Raw genomic sequence first — 16445 nt, forward strand, 5'->3', positions numbered from 1 at the left:
GATTTACCATTCCATCACTCGTCCATGTATTTGAATTTTTGGTGTGCCGTTGAATGTTACTGCTCGTGAAACATCTAAAGTTGAAACCATTGTATATTTTCATTTGTTTGAACATATTTCTGACCCATGTTTTGCAATTGTTTAGATACTTTTCATGAGGTGAAGAGCAAAGCATAAAAGAAAAAAGAGGTTCGAGATTGTCATCAGCGGATAATTTCATGACTGATTCTATGTGATAGATAGTTGACTCTACCCATACATGCAATATGCAAAAAGAAACATATATAAAAACAATAATAAAATCAAGTCTGGAAAATAAGTTTATTTAATTTCTTAATCCATGCCTATGATGCTGCAAACTGGGGATGTTTTTGGCTTTGTAGTCTCCACTGCTATTAGTTTGTTTTGTTCTTTTTGCAATAAAATATTTACCTGTTCTATTACGAACTATAATGGATCATGAAAAGACATTGAAAAAACATTTCCAATCTCTCTTTATCACAGTCCTCACCTTTGCATGGAAAGTCATCATTTAAAAAAGATAACGAATCAGCTCCTTACACGAGTTCACTGTCGTCAGAACATCCTGTGTCAGGAAAATATGAAAGCAAAGGATCTTTTGGCTTCAGGTTTGTCTTTTTTAACTCATTCCAAATTTCTCTGAGGCTGCAACTGAGGATTTCTTTTTAAGTTTAGGACCTAGACTGAGATGTAGTCCTGTAGATTTGTTTGACCAGAATCCTGAGCTATTGGTTTTGTTAACTTTTATCGATACGTTATTGTTGAGGTCTGTTTTTACTCATGCCTCTTTCAATTGTATATTGTGTTCCCATACTCATATGTGCAAGTTTTGTGCATAAATGTAAATAGGTATTATACCCATACATGCTCTTAGTTGTGCCCAGTGCATTATGATAATAATGTTTATGCATGTCTCGGTTTCAATGTCTCGAGAGTTTCTGGATGAAAAATCTAGCCGAGTTGAGGCTTCAATAATTACATATTGTGTTGTTCTGTCCCAAAACTTGATTTTTAGATCCCTCACAGACAGTGAAGTGATTAATTCAGTACAAGCATGGTAACTAAATTTTCCACCCTGTGGGTCATTAATGTTCTTGATGATATTTCATGCGAATGCTTTTTTTCCCGCAGTCTTATGGTATGTTGCAGTATCGGTGCTTCTGCCGAAAATGAAGTGCCATTACTGGGCATAGCTGAAGGTATGCCATCTGGTGTACAACCAACTTCGGGTTGTCAGTCTACCTGGGTGGGTGTTCCTGGTCAGTTGTCTGTGGCTGACATTGTGAAGATGGGTAGACCGCCTAATAAAGCATCAAATGCTGCAAATACAACTCAGCACGATGTTCAGGTTGCTATTGTAGCGGCATCACATCAAACGTTAAAATTTTCTGAAGATCGTTTGTCCAAAACCCACTACTCGGGGGTTTCTTCCATCCAGCATGTTCCCACCACTGATGACTGGCCTTCCATTGAGACGAAAACGATCCCTGTCTGAGAGTATGATCTTGGTTCCGAGCCGCATCAGGAGGCACCTTGTGTTCCTTTTGATGTTATCGATCGACAATCAGAGGCAGATGAGGTTCAGGAAACTGAAGACTGAAACCTCCGAAAATCCTGGATCGGATGATGTGGGTTCTCTTTGTATCTCTGGTAATAGTATTAAAGGTGACGATATAAAAGGCACATCTGTATTGAGAATGATTTGTATGGAAAGATGAGCTCTTACCAGCCTCAAGGTCATGATTCTGAGCATCATGATGGTGAGTGCTTGTAGTATTGCACCTTGTAATGACAATTTATACATTTTTGTTTGCACAAAATTAAATGTACTATTTTCCTTGTGGATTTTGGATCAACTCATATGTCAAAAAATAGTCACCGTTTTAACAAAAAAGTTGAAATAGCTTTGAAAGTTCTTAAATGGCCATAAGGTCTTGTGTTGAGTAGTTTCTCTGCTTCTAGTGCTAATTAATCGGTCTAAGAAGATGTTGATCTGTCCATTAACTCTGGTTTGTTATCCACTCTCTAATCTTTTGCACAGCAATTCTTATGTTCAAGCATTTTGATTGTCCGGCCAGTGATTGAATTGGTGTGTGCTTGAATATTTTTAGTCTGTTATTATTAGCAGCTGAAGGTGATGTGATTCAGTCCCATCAGTCCCAAGAGACATGCAAGAACCAAGTGTTAGAATTGCTGATAGAGGGTTTTCGTTAGAGGGGGATGCTCATTCTGTGGTCATACCAGGCATCTGCAAGTTCATTCTGAAGATTTTTCACACTATAATTTTGGTAGTTTTGGATCTGGCATTACCGCTGCATTCTCTTCTGGGGCAATGAAGTCCATACCTGTAAAAACTAACTTGGAAGATGTACTTGGCAAGGCTGATGTTTCATCGCCTGGGAATCCAGACATTAGGTATAATTTGTAGTTACAGTCGGAATTCTGTATTTAATTTTGTTCTCTTTATGGATGGTAATTTAAAGATCTCACTTCTATTTTTGGCAGCAATTTGGAGTACTTTGCTGGCGACTGTTAGAAATGCTTCTGATGGTAGTTTTTCAATTAGAAGTGATCTACATGGTCAGAGCTATTATGCCTCTGCTGCATCACAGCCAGAGGAATTGAAGCCTGAGAATGCTGAGGTGGCTCATGGATTGCAATAATCTTTTCCTGCTTCTAAACCTAGCCACGCCTTTGCTGATGTCCAACACTTGAATGCCGTTTATAGTCAGACAGCCCTTTTCAAATGACTAGCAATAATTATTTAATAAAAATTAAAATTTGATTTTTTTTAAAAATAATTTGAATCATTTTTTTTATTTATATTGGTTTAGTATTTTGTCATATTAGATGAATAAATTAATTAAGAACTTATATACTTTACTTTCAAAATTATTTCTCAAATTAAAATTCAAGTCGTTAATTTTATGTTATATAATAAATTATAATGAGCATAGTGTATAGAACGATTTGAACTGAAACAAATTTTGAAAATATATATATCTGAGTACCACGTATCCAAATTAGGGATTGTATAAATGCATAAATCATAATTTATATAAGTGAAGCACATTAAGGAAAAATAATTATCAATTTAAAATATGTGTGATTAACTCATCAAAATATTATGAAAACTAATAAAATAATAATACTGATAATAAAATATAACATATAATATTCAATTTAAATATTAGTTAACCTCCCACATAACTTTTTTACCTTTTGTACTGTTGCATATATAATTATTTTTTTCTTATATCTTCTTGTCATACTATAATTTATTACTTAATTAGAAACTATACTAAAATATAATTACAAAATTGCATTAAAATCATAAAATAACATGTAGAAAGAAAATTAAAATGATAAATATTTAAAGTTAGTGTAAAGATGGATTATTTGATAAAATTAATATAGGAGTTACATTTTATTCTTAAAGTGATATAAATTATTACAATCAATGTATATTGTAGTGATAATTCATTAGCATTTGTTAGACTATTAATTATATATTATGTAGAATAATTAGGCTACTAACTAATTATATATTAGGTGGAATAAATAAAAAATTTTGATATTTAATTTTTACACTTACAACAATTAGAAATTTACAAATATATCTTTATTGAATCTTTGGATTTGTATTGATAAGGAGATCATTTTTATCTTTTGACAATTGAAAAACATGGGCAATTATCTACACTTTTGTAGGAATATAGATAAAAAATATATTTTTATCATCAAACATATATACATTTTTAATGAATAGATTTCCCATAAATTATGTAGAAAATTTTCATGCAATTAATCTAACAATACACAATTTAAGGGGATGGTAGAAAATTTACAATGAAAAACTTTATTATTATTTTTACACTTTTATAAGTATAATAGTTAAATATATATTATTTTGATATTTTTAATGATTTTTTTAAATTAAAAAATCTATTCTTTTAATATTTTTTCTGAGAATTATGTAGCAAGAAAATATTATTTTTCTAATATATTTTTATTATCAAATATATATTCAATTTTTATGTAACATTATTTTCAAAATTTCTTATGTTGTAATTTTTTTTATTAAAAATAAAAACACTATTATGATCCTCATGTATTTAATGATTGTGTAGAAAACTTTCATGCAATTAATCTAATAACACACAATTTATGGGAATAGTAGAAAATTTACAATAAAAAACTTTGTTATTTTTTTTACGCTTTTATAAATATAATAGTTAAATATATATTCTTTTAATATTTTTAATGAAAAATATATTTTTTTTTATTAAAAATCTATTCTTTTAATATTTTTTGTAAGAGATATGTACGAAGAAAATTTATTTTTAATGTATTTTTTATTATCAAATATCTATTCAATTTTTATGTAATATTATTTTCAAAATTTCTTATTTTACAATTTTCTATTAAAAAATAAAAACACTATGATCCTCATGTGTTTAATGAGTTCAAACACACAATTTATGGGAATAGTAGAAAATTTACGATAAAAAACTTTGTTATTCTTTTTACGCTTTTATAAATATAATAGTTAAATATATATTCTTTTAATATTTCTAATGAAAAATATATATTTTTCATTAAAAATCTATTCTTTTAATATTTTTTGTAAGAGATATGTACGAAGAAAATTTAGTTTTTAATATATTTTTTATTATCAAATATCTATTCAATTTTTATGTAATATTATTTTCAAAATTTCTTATTTTACAATTTTCTATTAAAAAATAAAAACACTATGATCCTCATGTGTTTAATGAGTTCAAAAAAATAAATGCATCAATTAAATAAATAATCAATACATTGCAAATTCAATATCCCAAATTTATCCCTAAATTTTATATAAATTTTCCACCAATGCCCATACAATTAATACAAATAATGTATAATTTTTTACCAATGTAGTAAAATCACAATGTAAAAACTTTGCACATCATTTATACTTTTATAGGTATATAGATTTATAGGTATATAGATGTAGATAGATATAGATTTATAGGTATATAGATACATTACAATAAAGCTCTAAAGTCAATTAATTATTAGTAATAATAATGCATTTATGTCATATTATTTTTATCTTTACATTACAATAATAATAAGTTTTATTTTGTTCAAATTTGTATGAAGGGTATTTTTGTCAATGCATAATCGGAAAACAATATCAATTATACACATTTTTATAGGTATATAGACATAGATAGATATAGATATGGTAAATATGTTTGTTACTACTTTAGGCTTGGTAAATAGATCTGATTACTTGAATCCTATTGTCTGGAGGCAATAAATCAAGTTGACATGATTTTGAAGCCAAAAGTTATTCCCTTCGAAATTAAATATAATTCATAAATTATAAAGAGTGTAACCCTCTCTTTCCCCCGTTCTGATTTGTTTTTATATCCCTTTATTGACAGTATATCCTATGGTCATGTTGTCATCGTGCGCATGGGCAATAATTTATATTTTCTATTTCTGTTATCTGGATTGTTAGATATATGATATGATGTTTTTCTTTTTGCTAAGACAAAAGAGAGATTTCTTTCAATGCTTTTTCTCGAATGTTTCATTTTCCATTGTTTCTCAACAGCATTCATACAAATATTCTTTGCCAAGCGCTCTGCTGGCTGGCGGCTGCTAATGTCCACCCGACTAGAGAATCTGATATTCAACACTCGCCGTTTTCTCTGACACAACCAACATCTTCTAGACACGGGAACTCTCTCTTGAAACGGTATGTCTGAGGTTCCCTGTGAATTTTCTTAATTTATTTTCCACTTGTTGGAAAAGCTCCATCCCTTTAACTCCATTAGTTGCGATAAATCTTATTTGTGATATTATACCTTTGTCTGTGGACCTTCAGGTCTACAGGTATAAAGAAAAATAAGCTACATCATTCTGGTAAATTAATTTCTGGCTCCATAAAGTACGTTAAACAGAGAGCACCAATTGACAATAGCATTTTAATTGATCAAATAGCTTGAACCCCCGACTGTTTTTAATATATGGCATTAGGTAGTACTGTAGTTCACATTGTTCTAGGCTGATTGTACGTTGGGACTTTTAGGCATTAATTGAAGACCTCGGATCTCTCTTCAACTCAGCTTGGTCACCAGAACCTTTCTGGAACAAGTGTTGCTCTACTTCAGAACCTTGCGGTGCACCCATATTCACAACCCACTCTTCCTTTGGGACCATATGGAAATATGATTGGCTACCCCATCATGCCTCAGAGCTATACGTACATGCCTTCTGCTTTTCAACAAACGTTTTGGGTAACAGCATGTGCCATCAGTCTCTGGCCGCAATGCTCCCTCAGTATAAAAATAGTGCTTCTGACAGTAGTTTGCCTCAATCTGCAGCTATTGCTTCTGGATATGGTGGCTTTGGAAGTGCAAAAAACGATTCCTGGAAACTTCCCTGTGAATCCACCTGTTACCCCGTCTGGGACAACTTTGAGCTACGATGATCTTTTGAATTCTCAGTTCAAGGACAGCAATCACTTGATCTCACTTCAGCAGGCATGGTGTTTTTTATCTGAATTGATTGATTTATGTCTCTATGTTTAATTATCATCAATTCACTTACATAGAAATAAATACTTTACCATTTTATCACCCAGGCTTCTACCTTTTGATTATAATGCTTTGAAACACACGCGATATTGGTAATGATATCTGTTGCTATTATGGTTGGGTTGATTATTTTCATCTATTATTTAAAAAAAAAATCGAAAATATATTATATCTCAAACACAATAAATGATTAAAACAAAAAGATTTTTTTAATTAAAAAAATAGATGAATCAAATGTGTCTATGATTTATTTTACTTTCTCCATGAATAGCGTTTAGTCATTTACATTTTTAATAATTTTTGCAAATAAAACTTGTTTGAGCAAAATATAACATGATTTGGATGACCAGCAGTAAGAATTCATCCCCATAAGCTCAAATGCATTCATGTGTACAATTTTTCATGTGGTTTGCTCTTCAAAAGCAGCGATGACAGATTGGATTGAGGCCGCATTTCAAACACATTGATGTGTCAAAAGTTGGAGTTAAAGATGTCATCCCATGGTCCCAAATTCTCCCAAATAAGGGGGAGGGAATGTTCCAAAATCAGTTGCGTTACATGCATCTTTTTTTAAGGCAACTGAAGCTAACTGACTTGTATTTTATTATTTTTGTGTAAATGTAGTTAGGCCTGGCTTGCATTTTATTATTTGCATCTCTCAGAATGAGAGCTCACCAATTTGGCTTCATGGAGGTAATTCGAGAACCATGTCGACTGTTCCGGCCAACACATGTTACAGTTATCAGGGCCAAAATCAACAGCTTGGTGGATTCAGGCAAGGTCAGAAGTTTTCACAGAATTATGGGACTGCAGGACGCAATACCTTCTACAATTCTCAGACCGGTACCTTCGATCATAAGAACAGCTCAAGAGATAGCGCTGGCTCTCAAGGACAGCTTAAGCAGTCCCAAATCTGGCAGAGTAGCTACTAACCTTAACACCTCCTGGTTATTCATGGACTTGCAAGTGAACTGTTTGTGGCATTTAATGATGTTCAAAGTGGATTGGATTGGCCACTGCCCTTTGGTGTGAGGTGGTACTTTTATCAACTTATCTTTGATGTAATGTAGGAGCATGGATACTAATTATTTGTTTGTTGAGACACCTGTTCCCTATTGGCTTTTTTTTTTTTGGCAAAAGATTGATAATGTATCATTGCAATTGTAGTCTAAGGAAAGCAACAGGAACCCCCCTCCCTCCCAACCGTCTCAATGTCTGACGGGATTTGGGACATTTTTTTCATCTTATACTTGGTAATCGGGCATATGTGATGGGTGTGAGTGACCAAAATGTTTATGTAACAATTTTTCATGTCGTTTTCTCTTCAAAAGCAGCGATGGAAGATTGGATCGAGGCCACATTTCCAAACACATTGGCGTGTCAGAAGTTGGAGTTAAAGATGTCATCCCATGGTCCCAACTTCTCCCAAATAAGGGGGAGGGAATGTTCCAAAATCAGTTGCGTTACATGCATCTTTTCTGAAGGCAATTGAAGCTAACTGACAGCATTTGACAGAAAATGAAACATAGATTTCATTTATATTTGTCTAGTCTACTCTATTTAAAATTAATCCAACATTCCATCACTTCAAGAGAGATCTAGTAAGATGTTCGCGGGCAGTTGCCAGTGCTTGACTTATTGTCTGCAATCATGAGTTAAGCAACAAAAATTAGCATGTTTATGCAGGAAATTATCTACAACTTTTTTCCGAAAAATAGTGTTAAGAGAATACTTACTTGCTCAGAAAGAGGTGCTCCAGAATCCATACTGTAACTTGCAACTTTGCCTGCAATGCTAGTTGCATCGGTCTCCAGAATAATTCTATTCATGGAAAAAGAAAAGTCTAATAATTTGTTATTGCACATTTCACTGGACAACCTACTATCCCCCACATGCTTCAAGTTCTGAAGCATATGATATATTTTTATAGAAAATTAATTTTCCGCAAAAGATTCTCACTTTTTCCTTCTCCTTTTGACAGTCAAATAAAAAGTATTTACAAACGCGCAAGCATATACAGACATGCCCACACATAAACGAGTTTATGCACACGCGCATGCATGCTGACACACACAGCGTAGAGATATAAAACTGTTCTATTAAATTTATAAGAGGCATTTTTACTGCACCATCAACCAAAATTTCGTAAGCTGAGCAACTCCAAATCAAAGTAACCAAGAACGCCGACGAAAAAGGTAGATTCTTACCCGCCATCAACAATTTCATCAATGCACAAAAGAATGAGATCCAGATTTTCAAGTGCCTCCTTCTTCTCGACATTGCCCCTAAACGAAATAAATAACATGTAAAATGAAACACGGTGTTTATGAAGCATTTTTACCTTATATAATTTAATTTTATTCTCTTGGCAGTGTACTAAAAATTTAATGATATTTCTTACGGAATTTAAATTTTGTAAAAATAATTTTCATTTACACCTTACCCTATAACATTGTAAAACTCACCTATTTTTTTGTAAAAGCTTCGATTTATAATCAAAATAGTTCCTTCTCCCGTTAAATAGTTAACCCAGATTTATCTTGTATATCCCAATTAACTCTGTCATTTAATTCTCAGCGTGTAGTATGCATAGACACGTAATAAAGAAGTGACGATCACCAGATACCAATAATAACTAGTTTATGATAAGTACCTAAGTAGAATTCCAACAGCATCAAAGAATCCCTGCAGAACTGAGGCTAAAATAAGTTCATTTTCATCTTCACCTCCAGTAACATAAAAGTGCAGGTCTTGAACAAACTTGTACACTATGATGTTGTTCTCAAGCATAGCTATCTCTCCTGTGGGTGAAATGACAAGTAAATAACTATCCAGCACAATTCAATAAGGCCCGTCTTCCCAGATTAAAAAGGATACATAATGAACTTGAAAACCAGAAAATTCATGAAACAAACAAACAAGATTTCACATCTCCAATTCAGTCGTAAAAGCATATATCATCCACAGGAGTTGTAGATTCAATATTACCTAGAAGCAGTAAAATATGAATGAGTTCTGTTTCTCGGGAAAAAAAATTAACATATTTATGAGAAGGAAGTTTTGAGAAAAGAAAATACTAAAATTCTAATCCAACTGCCCAAGGATTCAAAGTGGCATAAAACTGTTCATTTTGCCACTTCCCCATTGAAGCACACCATCATACTAGAATAACATAAAATAAAATAAAAATCAAACATTTTTTGCTAAGTGATTTCAAACCAGCAGATAACACATCAACAGTGTAACCGACAGTGGGGATTCAACGACTGAAAAAACCATAAAAGGGTAGTAAATAATGTCAGAAATGGAGAACTTATGCTTCACATCATCAAGTTGCGCACCTAAGCAAAAACCATAGGAAGGCTAGAAATGAAAAGTAATGATCTCATAAGACATTGACAATGCATATTAAAAGGCAAAGAAGGGGATGATGGATAACCCAACTAACAAAAACTATAACTATCTAAAAGCATATTAAGCAATCAGATACAGGTACACAGGCAAAAGCAATAATATGACCATTTTGAGGTCAAGAGTACCTTCAGTCCGGGCACTCATCTTCTGTGTCTTGGTAAATACGGCCTTTTCAAAAGTTTCCTTTGCACTATTTGAAGGCCAATCGTCTGCATAGTACTTGACAGCAACACGTTTCCCTTCTGAATCAAGAAGCAGAATATTCTTTATAGAAGGGCAGAGGTCCTGCTAACAAGTAGTAACTAAAATTAAAACCAATACCACATTTCATAACACAAGAAAGTGAGATCTGAGTCATGAATGAAGCTCTAGAGAGTTCAACTGTAATATATCGCTTACAACTCTTAAATTAAAAGATTGTTCTGGTGAAGTCAAGTTCTCATTTTTGTTTCTCCAATAAAACCAGAAGCCTTCTGCCATGGATCCTTTGGTAAACCCAAGAGGTCTTGGGTTATAGTCCCACTTGTGCGAGTGCGAGTTGTTTAGTTACAGAAAAATCCCCCCACCCCCATTGTATCAAAAAAAACCTGGAGCCTACTACAAAGTACTCAAACCTGTAAAAGGAAGGTACAGGGGCATGTGTAAACTAAAGCTCTTTCCTTTGTTTTTTGTATCTAATTCTTCTATTCAGAGATTTTGCACTTGTATAAACAATTACATAGGTTTCATTTTATTTATCTTCCATTGCTTAGAAAAATAATAAATGCAAATACAAAAATTATTATTAAAAAAACAACGTTTTCTTCAGCGAGAAATTCAACTAAGAAATATCGCAGCTTGATATTTTCCTTTAAAAAAAAACTGTCTTCAAAAGCATTTGATCATGTTATTTAACATTTTAGATCAACGAGCAACAAAATACTCCAGGAATCAATCCATGACATCCATCTGTTGGAAAGCTTAATGAATGAAGACTAAGCAAGAAAGACACTAGAAAAACCCGAGGCTCGAAAAAAAATTACTGTAGCAGCTCGGGAACATCAAGCGACACCTGGAAAAATTCCAGGTGAGTTTTTTCAAAGCATGTGCACACCCGCGCCCGGAAAGTGACGCGGAGACGCCACTCGACAATTTTTTCAGCTTGTTTTCTGAAGGGTGAGCGCACCCGCACCCACACCCGGAAAGTGGCGCGGGGGCTCCGATAGTGTGTGTTCACAAAAAGTGTTGTCTTTTCATTGACCGATACTTCCAATATATTTTTTTGGCCTTGTGGTTGGTTTTTGCACTTCAATAAATCTCCATCTGATTGAAATAACACATAAATCATAGACACAATTGTTTTTAGCAGATAAACAATAACAATATTGAGAGAATCAAACATCAAAAGGCACTTGCATTCATATTGTTATTGAATATTTCTTCTTTGAGTTTACTACGTTTTTTTGTTGTTGCACTTGTAATTTGTAGTGCTATTACCACAAGTTGAAAGTCATCTCGGAAGATGATTGTCTCATGAAACATAATTCGCGGGTCAGGTTTGTCTTAATTACATCGACTTTGAATTTGCTAACATAATTTTTTAGTGCAGATCGTGAAGGTGTTTCGGAGAAATCCATACCAACACCATCATCTCTCCTGACCACAACGTTTCATTTTTACGGTCAAGTGAAAAGTGAAAACATTCGATGTCAAAGCAAATAATTCCCCAACTATGTCCGCAACATAAACGGAATTACTCCCTTTAAACACCCAAATAGTTGAAGCGCGATCTAAATTAGATCCGTGCTGTTCTAGAATTATGGATCACCGTGAATAGCCGAAAAAGAAGATTACAATGGAAACCTAAAATTGTTGCCTCGGTTGATCAGAACCTTGATCAACGGCAACTCCCAGCGAAATCACAGTAATAACCCGTAAAAATAATAAAATAGTAATCGAGAGATAAGTGCTTCTACTTTGTCGTGGGTGGAAGAGGGAGAGAGGGAAATGGAAAGAAATACCATGTCCGACGGAGTAGCCTCGAGCCCAGTGCGGATCGAGAGAAAGGGGGAGAACAAGGACAATCCCACGCTGCACTAAAATCTCTGATACATGCACTATGGTACTGCCTAGTTTAAAAATGACTTTTATATATTTGGGTATATTATTTTTTTAAAAAATAATTATTCGTTAAATTTTAATTGAACTTACGTAGGATAAAATATTTATGTGATTTAATAAATAAAAAAATATGGTATCACAATCAAATACAAGGGAATACTAAATTTAATTTAACAGTACTTAAATTGAGGAGTAGATTCTCTTGTGAGACGTTCTCACGAATCTTTATAAGTGAGACGGGTCAATCCTACCGATATTCACAATAAAAAGTAATACTCTTAGCATAAAAAATAATATTTTTCATGGATGACCCAAATAAGATATATGTCTCACAAAATACGACCCGTGAGACCGTCTCACATAAGCTTTTTTTCTAAATTGAGATACTATACACCTGGTTTTGCTAGTTTTTTCTCATTTTTTTTATAAAATACGCTTGTATTATACTTGAGATTATTCATTAATAATACTTATTGTTATTTATTAAATATTAAAAATTAATTACTTTGATATTATACGTATTAGTATTCATACAATACTATTGGTAGCTATCCATTATACTTAATAATATTCATTATATTTAGTATTATTTTTTCATTATACTTATGAATATTCATTAACAATACTTACAATTAGTATTCAATAATAATATTTATTCATGAAATACAGAATGATACTTAAATAAAACTTGTACTTTGAAGTATTCATCAATAATATTTTTTAAAAATTTCCAGGTTAAGTATCATCATGTTATTTCATCAATATCAATTTATATTGTTGGGTGCAATATTTTTTGAACACTTGTGATGTTGTGCGGTTTAAAATATTCGAGTTGCATCATTACTGTCAGATATAGCTTTTGGTATAATGACAAGGAGTCGGTCCTATATTTATTGCATGTATTAAGAATAAATACCGATGTATAATATAAAATTTATTTTGATATTCCATGAATATCAATACATGGTAAAATCAAGTATATGTTAAATATAATTAAGTACTTTTTATGTCAAATAAGTATTTAATTGTATTTCATGATTAGTATGTAACATGTTTATTTTAAAATAAACAATATTTAATAAATCATCATAATACGTACGTTTTCTATAGTAAAACCAACATTGAATTCGTTTATAATGACAAGTTGAATGTCAAGTATTTTCTCGCAAAATGTGAGTATCAGCATGGAAAAATCAGGTATATGTTAATATAAATTATATATGTTTTAGTTCAAATAAATATTTAATTGTATTTCATGATGAGTACGTAACATTTTATTTTAAAAAATAAATAGCATTAATAAATGATCTTAAAATTTTAGTCTTTAAATGTAAATAATGAAAATAAAAAAAGGAAATTTATTATTCTTGCCCGATATTCTATTTTTAAAAATAGCTTTAATTACTAAAAATTATATCATATAACATTATGTAGGTTAGTAATTCTAAAATATATCTTATTTTCATGATCTCATGCTATAAATTAATATAATTTACTGAAATTAGAATCACACATTCTAATTTCATCTACAGTGGTCCCTTAAAGATCAAGTATTTTATCGTCAAATTGAGCATGTATTTAACTATATTTCATGATAATTACGCAACATGTTTATTTTAATATATAAATAACATTAATAAGACATCCTAATACATTTTCTCTAGAAACACTAACACAAACTTCATTTATTGTGATTATTCGAAGATCGAGTATTTTCTCATCAAAATTGAGTATGAACATGACAAAATCAAGTATATGTTAAATCAAATTAAGTATGTTTTAGGTCATATTAAGTATTTAACTATATTACATGACAATTACGTAACAAGTTTATTTTTTAAAAAATAAATAACATTGATAAGTCATCATTATGCATCTTCCGTCATCAATGATGGCCACTCGAAGAAATAGTACTTTCTCACCAAAATGGAATATCAACATAGTAAAATCAAGTATATGTTAAATTTAATTAAGTAATTTTAATTGTAATTCATGATTATTATGTAACATGTTTATTTTAAGATAAATAGTATTAATAAATCATCGTAATACATCTTCCATAACAAAACCAACATTGAATTCGTTTATGCTCGCAACTTGAATATCGAGTATTTTCTCACAAAACGTGAATATCAACATGGAAAAACAAGGTGTATGTTAATCAAAATTAGATATGTTGTTGAGGATCGGGTTGAGTTTAGAAGGGGGTTGAATAAACTCAACGGCAAACTTAATCGATTTTCCAGAATGATGTGCTAGAATCCTGTTAAAGATACTAGCAGATTTTTGTTCAAGTTTAAAGACTAGCAGATCACAAATAATGTGCGGAAACGATCTGTTGGTTAGTGGGTGAAAAATAATGAAACAGAAAAATAGTATATGGCACAGGGTTTGTTTCTGGAAGTTCGAAGATGAATCTTCTAGGTCTCCCTTTCTTCTGTTTCCAGAAGGTATCACTAAAAGACTTTGGTGAATACAGTACAGCAGTTGTACACACCCATTTCAACATGACTTACCCTTCGCCTACTGAAACTCTTAGTTTTACAACTCAACTACTTGAATGATCTTAAGTTCTGGAAAGGACTCTTTTCCAGTTACAGATTCTTAAATTAATGAGATAATGAAGTGAATAGCTTAAGAAGAGAAAATGAAAATAGCTAGCACAATATGATCTCAAGTGATCAAATGTATGCAATGAAGCGTGTGCTGCTCTTTCAGTGTTGAGCTTTTGAGATAGCTGAAAGTTATAGCGATGCTCGAATGATATTTTTCTGATTGAGATTCGTTCACTCCTTTTCTTGAAAAGTCCTTCGTCTCCATATATAGGCTTCATCCAATGTTCTAAAATCTGAACGGCTCTTTTGACTTTTCAGTGGTTCGGTTTTATTGCTGAAAATGGACCCTGCAGAATACATTAAAGCAATCAGTCTCAGTTCATACCAAAAATGGTAAGCCGTCTTAAATGTTCCCGTTTTAGCTAAGAAATCACTTGTTAAGTAGATTAAGCAGTACTTGATAAGTGCTGCTACTGGTTTTAGTGCGATACAAGTGCTTCTGGTTTTCTGCTTATTTATATCTACTGGTTTTATACTTAAGCCAGCATCTACTGGTTTTGTACTAGTATCTCCACAACAAAATTAAGTCTAACATATGTTATAGTTCAAATAAGTATTTAATTGTATTTTATGATTAATATGTAACATGTATATTTTAAAAAATAAATAACATTAATAAATAATCTTAAAATCTTAGACTTCAAATGTAATTAAGAGAAATAAAAATAATAGTTTATTCGTTTTTGCCCGATAGTCTATTTTTAAAATAAACTTTATTTCTAAAATTTATATCATATAACATTTGTAGTTTAATAATTCCAAAATATATCTTATTTTCATTCTTCAAATGTCAATAAATTGATATAATTTAGTAAAATTATAATCATATTCCAAAATAATTTTAGCTTATTATACATAATTTCTTTTTTAATAATAACGTGATATTAATTCGACTAAAAGTATAATTTATAATTTTATTAAACTAGAATTAATTAAAATAATTATTTTTATGATAAAAATAAACATGTTATTGTTAATTATAACGATAATATTAATTATAAAAATATTGATTAAATAAAAACTGAAAAAAATATAGAAAATTAGATGATAATATAATTAATTATAGGGAAAAATATTAATATTAAATAATTTAAAATTGTCTTTATCACAAATATATAATAAAATAATATTAGAAACAATCATAATAACAATAAATGATAAGACATAAATTAATAATATATCATTGATCATAAAATAATAAAAAAATATAGTATTAGTACTAAAAATTTAATTAATTCAATAAAAAAATTAAAATTTTATTATTAATATAAATTGTAAGACCGAGTGCTTACCGCTTTACCAAAAGCTATAGCTGGTAGTGATGGTGCAACTCAAATCAACCGCACAACAGCTCAAGCACCACGATTCTATCGCTCTACCAAGTATGGACAATTATTGCATCCAACATAAATTAACAGGCATCTAATTTTTTGGTGGGGAAAATTGCCAGTTGGTCTATTTTGTGATTTTAATCTTTTATATGTTGTTCAATTTGTTTTTATCGTGTATATATCTTTCAAGTTTTCAAAATTCTAGTTATTTTTATTGAAAGTCTTGATGTGACACTTGTATATTAGCGTTATGTCTGATTCACGTAAACGTCGAATAAATATCACGTATTCTTCCTGTAAAAAAAGGATTAAAATTATCAAAAAACAAATATCGTCAACTAACACTGAAATTTGATAACATAGATTATCAA

The 16445-nt window shown here is 31.1% G+C and overlaps 1 protein-coding gene and 1 pseudogene across 4 annotated transcripts; one reads left to right on the top strand and one right to left on the bottom strand.

Moving 5' to 3' along the window:
• Window positions 1–495: 495 nt before the first annotated feature.
• Window positions 496–7546, top strand: LOC142522063 (uncharacterized; annotated as a pseudogene).
• Window positions 7547–7992: 446 nt separating this feature from the next.
• LOC142523297 (coatomer subunit zeta-1-like) lies at window positions 7993–12134 on the bottom strand. Of its 4 annotated transcripts, none has more exons than XM_075627042.1 (6): window positions 12029–12134; window positions 10154–10313; window positions 9268–9412; window positions 8822–8899; window positions 8351–8435; window positions 7993–8256 (listed from the first exon to the last, which is right to left on the bottom strand). In XM_075627042.1, exons 1-6 carry the CDS (start codon window positions 12029–12031, stop codon window positions 8197–8199), a joined length of 531 nt encoding a protein of 176 aa, XP_075483157.1. In that variant the 5' UTR covers window positions 12032–12134; the 3' UTR covers window positions 7993–8196. The 4 variants fall into 4 exon arrangements, with proteins under 4 accessions (XP_075483157.1, XP_075483155.1, XP_075483156.1 ...); XM_075627040.1 differs by having other exon boundaries at window positions 9268–9415; XM_075627041.1 differs by having other exon boundaries at window positions 10154–10316; window positions 12029–12129.
• Between the last annotated feature and the right edge of the window lie 4311 nt (window positions 12135–16445).

This window comes from Primulina tabacum, chromosome 13 (assembly GCF_025594145.1).
Source record: "Primulina tabacum isolate GXHZ01 chromosome 13, ASM2559414v2, whole genome shotgun sequence".
NCBI lineage: Eukaryota > Viridiplantae > Streptophyta > Magnoliopsida > Lamiales > Gesneriaceae > Primulina > Primulina tabacum.

Coding starts and splice junctions, on each gene's coding strand:
- LOC142523297 (XM_075627039.1), bottom strand. Junction 9,416..10,153: donor GATGAGTGCCCGGACTGAAG/GTACTCTTGACC, acceptor TTTCACCCACAG/GAGAGATAGCTATGCTTGAG. Junction 8,257..8,350: donor GAGCACCTCTTTCTGAGCAA/GTAAGTATTCTC, acceptor TCATGATTGCAG/ACAATAAGTCAAGCACTGGC.